This window comes from Corythoichthys intestinalis, chromosome 11 (assembly GCF_030265065.1).
Source record: "Corythoichthys intestinalis isolate RoL2023-P3 chromosome 11, ASM3026506v1, whole genome shotgun sequence".
In the NCBI taxonomy this organism is placed as follows: domain Eukaryota; kingdom Metazoa; phylum Chordata; class Actinopteri; order Syngnathiformes; family Syngnathidae; genus Corythoichthys; species Corythoichthys intestinalis.
Genome location: NC_080405.1, coordinates 21,497,739 through 21,505,939, shown reverse-complemented (window position 1 = coordinate 21,505,939; position 8,201 = coordinate 21,497,739). Strand labels below are relative to the sequence as shown.

The window sequence follows — 8,201 nt, the reverse complement described above, 5'->3', positions numbered from 1 at the left end:
ATTAAAAAATGAAATGTAGCACACTAAAAATGACCTTAATTAACCGATCAATGAGCAACTGAAGTAATACTTTAGCAACCCGAAATAAAAGTACTGTTCCATGGTTAGTGTTGGCTAAAGCTTTACTATTTTCCACTACCTCCGTTTATTTAATTTTGTTTTGCCTAATGGCATAGTGTAACATTATTATAACATTTGGTTGATAAAACTAGTGCAACTGAACTCATGCTGGTCTGCACATTTTTGACCAAAGACTGGTGTATTTCATGTGCCTCTTTAGCTTTCTGAGATGTATCACTTTGTAAGAGTCACCGCTGCACAAGAGCATGCAGGCCCCAACCAGGCCTACATCAAGTCACTTGGACAATTATTAGGCTCGAGCGTTTACGTCACAGCAGCACGGGATCGTGCGAGATTTGCGACAACGCAGCCATTTCGGAAGCACGTCTGCATCACGGGACATTTAAACTTAACGGCAAATACAATTCAACTACGAGTGCCAAAGATGGAAAAATGTAGGGAAAACTTGCCAGTTCGATACAGAGACAAACTTGTTACCACGGCGAAGGACAGATATGTGAGCAATTTTAAGGATGTGAACAATATTGACCCTCACGAGCAAGCCGAACACAAATGGAATAAAGATGTCGACAAGCTTCCACCACTACGCGAAATGGGCATCATGCTATATTTAGTGTTTGGTGTATGTTACTACACTCATCAGCAATTCCGAAACCACAAATCGCTACAAAGCTACGAACAGTTTTGCTGCGGATGGGTGCAGGATCTGCACATTATGACCATAGCAAACGGCAACACCATCTTTCTAGCAAAAGTAGGCAATGTGTGTTTACATTAGTCTGTGACTACGGATGTACAAATTTTTTGTTGCAGAAAATGTAGCCTGTGTACAAATTCTTTGCCACTCTCTCACGTCAAAATATTACAGCTTTTTCATTTAGCAATGACAGGAATTATGTCTTATGAAGACAATGCACATGTATGCATGCTAGTTGTTTACCTGTAGCTATAGCTAACAACAGGCCGACTTAGGGCATAAAGTTACTGAAATTTGCATAAACAAACGAAATTAACTTACCGGAGTGGAAGTGCATAGAGCAAACTCTGTGTGTAACTGGAGAATCAAACGTTATGCCCTTCCTTCTGATCGAGGCCACCCATGCCATTCATCTCGTTTGGTAAGTTCAGATATGACCTTTCCCTCGCCTTTTCTCCATGTAGGGATCCGGAAGAAACTCAATGGTGTTCCGTCGAGCTGTACATTCTCCTTTCTATTCGATCGGTTGTTGCAATTCTTTACCGCACAATAATTTCCAACCATTTTTAAAGAGCGACCTGTGTTGAAATGCCTCACTGTTTATGTTTCTCGCTTCCACAATGGCGATAGCGGCGGAAACCTCGCGAGTGCCACGTCATACGCTCGAGCCTAATATTTTTGCCAATATAGCAAGCGCTAAAGACTTGATCAGATCAATCAAGTCTTCTGTGATGATTTTTTTTAGATGATCTTGATGTTGTTTCTTGGAATTTTACCCATGTTCTGACCTCTTTTTGTTTGACAGTTTGAAGTAATTGATGGGGTTATTTGAGAATGTGTGTACACCCAATTGTCCCTTGGATATAGACATAATGTCTCTGAAGCAGTTTTCTAAATGATGAATAATTCACTAGATATTATTCCAAAGGTCATTTTAGTAATTAGTTCCCTGCTGTTGACTAAACAGCCTCAAGGTATCTGATGGCCGGTTTAATTACAATTGGAAATTAGTGTAATGTTTGACAAGCTCTATATGTTCTCCTGATACCTTAACAGATGACACTTTGAGAACAAAGTGGGTTTACAATAAGTTTGCTTGTTAGCAGATGGCAGTGGAGGGGTGGGCAGTTGTATGGGGAGCAGAAACAATCTGTGAGTTAGCTGGTACCAACACAAAGTCCTTTCTGTCCAAATATGCAGTAATTGCTCTAAATGCAGATAGCTCTTGTTGGTTATGCATGTGTTTTGACAGCGGTGACATCCTTGGCACTGGCACTGTCACATTATTAGCCAATTACTGTGGAGAACTAATGGCGCAGGTCACAGAAGGGTCTCTCTGGGATATTGTGGACTGAGCATATGCTCATAATATGGCAAGTTGACAAAGTCCAGGAAAGGCCATGGCCTGTTACGAAGGAGATGACTTGACTCTTGTTAGGAGTCGGAACGGGACTTGCTCGTGTAAAGCTTGAAGTTCACCTGCTGAGAGCTTATGTGAGTGCACAGAGGACACATATATCAGAGACATTTTCGTTGCTTCTCCACAGATTGCTGTTAAGGTTTCAGATCTCTTTAGGATAGAATGGCAGATGCACAAGCTAGGTCAAAAGTTTTGAGACTTTCACACAACTGAATGGTGAAAAGTCTCAAAAATTATGACTGCGAGTGTATGCATCAAAAAAGGAGGTGTAGCGACAGTCAGCCTTATATTTTATTCTTTTAAGTATAGTATATTAATCAAATGTAGTTAACTACATGATGCTAAATATTGGATTTAGGTAATATCGGAGCCACATCATGCTTACTCATTCCTAAATGCTTGTGGATGTTTCGTGAGGTGAAATGATATCTTGTTATTAATTTTCATCCAATCTACTGTATGTGGTTCTTGTCAGTTTTTTAAAGCAGATATTTTTTACTCTAAAAACATTGCATTATACAGTACTTTCTTCAAAAGTTAACTTCTGACCCTACATTGGTGGTATGCAATAATTATTCACAGGATATGGGTACAGCAAATTGGTGTACAACTTTGTAACAGGTGCCACAGTAATGATCTGGTCTTCATTCATCTTCCAAGTTCCTTGTCCTCATGATGGTCGTGTGGGTGCTGGGACTTATCACAGCTAACTATAGGCAGTAGGTGGGGTACACTCTAAATCGGTTTTAACCCATTCACAGTGCACAAGGAGACAAACAACCATTCAGACGCACTGTCATACCAAGGGATGATTTGGAGTGTTCAAATTCAAATAAAGCGGCTATTTTAGGAAGGTTCACTCGGGCTTCGGTAACGGCGTCGTTCGTAAACTAAATCTCAAAGTGTACATATTGCGCAGCACCGGTAGGTTTTTTTCTTAATACTTGCTGATACAGATGCTTGAATTTTAGTGCTGTATAGGGACCCCTCAAGATTCTAGTTTCGGAATTGTTGCAACACTAATCAATTTTTAAAATATGTTGTTTGTTTTGGCTTTCTCAGTCAAAAAGGTTAGCAAACCCTTAGTGGATTGACATTACCCTGACTTCGGCATAGGGCTGATTTCCATTCAGTGTCAGTGTGACTGATTCCATTGGGTGTCAGTGTGATTGTGAGGACAAATGGGTGTTAGTCTCTGTATGGTCTCTGTGACTGACTGTTGACCGGTTTAGGGTGTAGTCCGCTTTTTGCCCAGTGTCAGCTTTTCCTCTGTGAAGATACACGCTATGGAAAATGAAGAAAAGAGCAAGTTCCTGTGCAGTCTCTTGAATGTGGTCAAATCCATTGTTTTGGCAAAATGATGAGGAGACTCAATATTTAATGGAACAATGAAAATTCATTGACCAAGAAAAAACATCTCACCATTTGGAGGTTCATTTTTATCATTGTTAGTGGCATATCTTACAAAGGCATAACAACACAGACATTATAGATTTAAATGACCAATACAGATTTGCTGGCAAGCACTGAAGCCTTCTTAAAGCAATATGACTTCACTCACTGGCAACTAATTACAAGCATTTACTTATCATATTCTGATATAGGCTTTGTACAAGACACACACAGTATGTGTACATGAAATATTGTGGAAAGACGGCTAATTTGCCCATACAAGTAAACACCCCCATCCATTCCACACATACACACACTCATTAATACTATGACTTCTAGCGATCCATTTACATCATAACAGAGATTGCTATCTCATCTTTTCTTCTATGTATTTTCCCTTTCCCCCCTTTTCCATTTACACAGTGCAGTGTGTTGCCTGTGGTTTGTTTACTTACAGTTGTGTCCATTTGTAATATTGTTCTTAGGGGTGCTATTTACAGTGTAATTTCCAGGAATAAATATATACTCTATATAATTCTGTGAACTTGATGCCACAAGTTGTATGCAGATATTACAACAACTGAGTGTGTGTTCTCCATTTAACAATACTTTAGTTCCATATGACAAACAGGAAGAGCGAATAACATTAATACTGACACTGAATCTAATGGTGGATGCGTCAATAACACAGTCAAGAGCTAAAAGCCCTTGTGGAAATCCAAACAGTTCATGCAAATTATGTCACAGGTTGAACATGAAACACATTTTGTCTAAAAACTATAGGCTGTATTACAATTTAGTTGTGTATCTTAGCTACTTGTAACTGTGTCAGGTGATGAATTTGGAAAAAGAGAAACGGGGAAAAGTGAGCGATCAATCATGCGGAGTGGGGAGTGCGTGATTACTGACTATTTTAACTGTATATCTGGTGTGATTCATAATATAAACAAAAAAAATACTAGATTTGACCTTTGTTTACAGAAAATAACTGGACAGACGTTCAAGCAGAGAAAAAAGAAACTCATCTCAGAATACATTGAGACATCCTAGTGATGTATTTAATCAGTAATGCAGCTGCTGAAATTTGACAGCACAATATTATGTAGTTGAGAAAACACATTAAAATAACAAATATGCTCATACTGTATATTGTGCATATTGTACATGTGATTGGATACATTATTCCTATCAGGAGCATTTCCTAGACTTTGTGAAAGTGTTTTTTTTTCATGAAAATTCTCTTAGCCTGTGATATAAAAAAGGCAATTAGCTGTGACGTATTTCAAATATTGTAATGGCCATAATGGATACCTTTCTTATTCCCCCAAATTGTTATGAAAACCAGTATTTTTTTCTAATGTTGACTCTTGAATGCTGACGTTTGGTAAATATGGAGTGAAATGTCTCTTTTGTATTTTTATGTGCAATTTCACTCAATCAGTTTGATGTTCCAATGATATGTGCTCCTTTTGATTGAATATGTTTATGCCATTTGCAGATATTTGTGTTTACCACAACAAAGAAATGAGATGAAAAGTGACAAAGGAAAGAAATCAGGAAATCAATCTCAAACAGGGAGCTCATCCTCATCAACTGATGTTTGAAGGGAGGTTGATTAAAAATGTGTGTGTATGGCTGTGTGCACATGCTTGTTTGTTTTTAAATTGTATTCATTTTCATAAAATTGGTACCTCAAATAAAGGCTGTCAGTCACCTCAGATTGAACTGACTAATTTCTCAGGGTCATATTCGGTGATTATTTGACTGAATTTCAGATGAACCATCTTTACAATGAACAGAACCCTGACCCCAGAGGACCTAACAGAATAGTAGTAATGGCTGCTTGCATGCAAACAGCTTGCTTGCACCCCATCTCGCTGGCTTCCGATTTGCAAGATGGTACCAGGAAATGAATCAGACAAATCATATAGTTGGTGTTTTCGATGCCTGGCTTGGGTGTTAACGGAGAGTTTAGTTATTTAATATAATTGCAATTATACTGTACCCATATTGTCTCCATTGTCACTTTCAAACAAGTACTGGTACTCAATGTTCTATCATTTTTCTATTACTTTATAGTAATTTTATACAGTATATCACAAGTAATGTTATGATATGCACGGATGCAAAATAGCAATAATAATACTGTAATTATAAATGAAGTTGTGTGCACAAACTGATCATCATATGTATTCAAATTTACAATAGCTTTTTCAGAAACAAATATTGTAATTGGTAGCAATCGGTTGGGAGTGTGTAATGACACCTGAAGAGTGCTAGTATATTAAGCTTTTTTTGAGGTTCATCCACTTTCCAATTGCTGCTACAAGTGCAGAACATTTCCTAGTTTGCTCGGAGAACAATCATATAGACTATAGAGAATTCTGAGCAACAAAATTTGACCAACAGAAATTAAAGGAAGATAAGGGGGAAAGTCAAGTGTTTTCAAACCACATCCGTCTGCACCTTTCAAGGCCAGATAACGAGACGACATTTACCAGTGAGCGCTTTCTTAATAGAGCTGGCAGAGATGGAGCATACACCGTTTGGGGAACATCTTGAGTTTGTTTGTGTTAGTGTTCGTGGTTTTACTGGTCCTTGGTGAAAAGAATGATTACCAGTGCTGTCTACCACTGGCCTAGTTATGCTTTTCAAATGTTTTCAGTATTTTTTTTTTTTCTTTTTAAATCTTTCCACAGTCACCCCGACCAAAATAGACTTCTGAAATATGTTCAGTCAAGACAAACGAAACATCTTCCACACCAAAGGAGTTTGTGCTGCATATTATACAGAGCAATATTTCACTAGATCTCAAATAGAAACAACACCCAGGGCCCCTAATTAGCATTTAGCCCAAATTAGCTTAATTCACCCAATGTACTGTATTTGCATTAATTCTGCAAGATTAAATGGTCTTTTAGGACCTAGTTGCACCAGACAGGGCACAAGAAAAATTCTAAATACATTGTCCTTTTCTATTACTAAGCATACATCAAATACTCAAAGAAAAACTCACTAATTTTCTTTCCCATGGTGAGCTAAGCCTGTTGCCACTTTAACATTGTGGTGGGGTGAAGCGTGGGCGAAGACGTATTATTGAATGATGACTATTGAGCTGATCCAGATATGGATGCGAGTCCTGTGTTTTGTTAATATTTTAACTTTCACAATCATGGCATTAAGGTTTGGTGATGATCCAAAAAAGGACTGTCAGGCCTTGGTGGAGGTCTTTGCTCTGCTCAGGAACATTATTTGGTTGCTATCCTGTGGCTATTCATAGGAAAGTGACAATACTGTATATGACAAATTTGAGCCTTTAGACCGAATCCAGATTATTATCCTTGTTATTATGATTCAGCGGTTTCAAAGTTCTAAAGTTTCAAATCCATTTTTTGTTGTTTGATGTTTCCATCAGTAAAACCAAGCCACTTGTAGTTACTCAAGTCCATAGTTCCACACAAACGCATTAATACTTGTAATTGAGTCATTGAAAAAAGCTGGATGGAGTCACATGTACAGGAAGTCAGGCCAATGTTCTTACAGCTGGTGCTCATGTAGGAAGGAGCTGCTACCCCCACCGGTTGCTGTCTGCTTTCCAGGAGATGAGAAGCTTGCCAGGGGGATGACCTTGACGGTGTCCTCCTTCTTACTGCAGTGTCTATCCAAGGTGTTGTAGAACTGTGGCCTGTTTAGCCCATTGTCCAGCTCGTCTTTTTTAGGCACAGACCTTCCCAGCGTGTGCCGACCATCCATGGTACTGAGGCTGCCCATGTTAACCTTGACTCCCCTGACACAGCTCTGCTGGAAGCCAAAGGATGGAAGCGTACCAGAGATGGCAGTGGACGTAGGGGTTGAGGCGGGGCTTCCACTGGCTGGACTCTGGAATTGGCTCAGGGTTGGGGGCATCCAGCAAGTGTCGGAGTGGCCCAGTATCAGACATTCTTGAGTACAGGTCTCGGACGCCTCAGCCAAAGCTTTCTGGAGGTTCACTTCGATGGCTAGAAATAAAAAGATAAAAATAAAAAACACCAGGTGAGAACACTTATAACATGTTGGATTGTGATGATTTGCAGAAGTCATGAATTAAAATGTAAGTGGAACAAAGCCATCGTCTTATCAGTGTTTGACCCATTAAGTGTCAGCCTTTTGACAAATTGAAAGTTTGTGATAAATGTTTCATTTCATCTTGTAATGAGGAAAACATTAGTGGAGCATTTAATTTTTATTGGTATTCCCAAGACACAATCTGTTTACCTAGAATATGCAACAAATTCCCTGTGGCTTAATTAGACTGAAAAAAGTCTCAGTGTTTCTATCACAGATTGCCTTTTTCTGTGTTTAATATTTAATGAATGTTCACACAAACATTGTTTATTTTTATCACTGTCAATTTGACACGGCTCAGTATGCACTTCTCATTTTTAAGAATCCCCCAAAAAACATGATGAAATGAAATTATTGAAAAGTCAACAGTTCATCAAAATTACCAGGTTGCATGTAAGGAAAGGAAAAAAAAAAACTTGAACAAGAAGACATATCAGCAAGGCCAAAAGCAAAACAATCTTATCTCATTATCCCTGTGCTGGCATAACATGTGGAATGAGTCTGGAG

General features: G+C 38.7%; 1 protein-coding gene across 1 annotated transcript in view; it reads right to left on the bottom strand.

Moving 5' to 3' along the window:
• Positions 1–3,527: 3,527 nt before the first annotated feature.
• Positions 3,528–8,201, bottom strand: part of pcdh11 (protocadherin 11) — a 215,852-nt gene continuing 211,178 nt past the window's right edge. Inside the window, exon 7 of the mRNA XM_057850790.1 lies at positions 3,528–7,588. Coding sequence (XP_057706773.1) covers positions 7,128–7,588 — 461 coding nt within the window. The 3' untranslated portion in view covers positions 3,528–7,127. The remainder of the gene's footprint in view (positions 7,589–8,201) is intronic.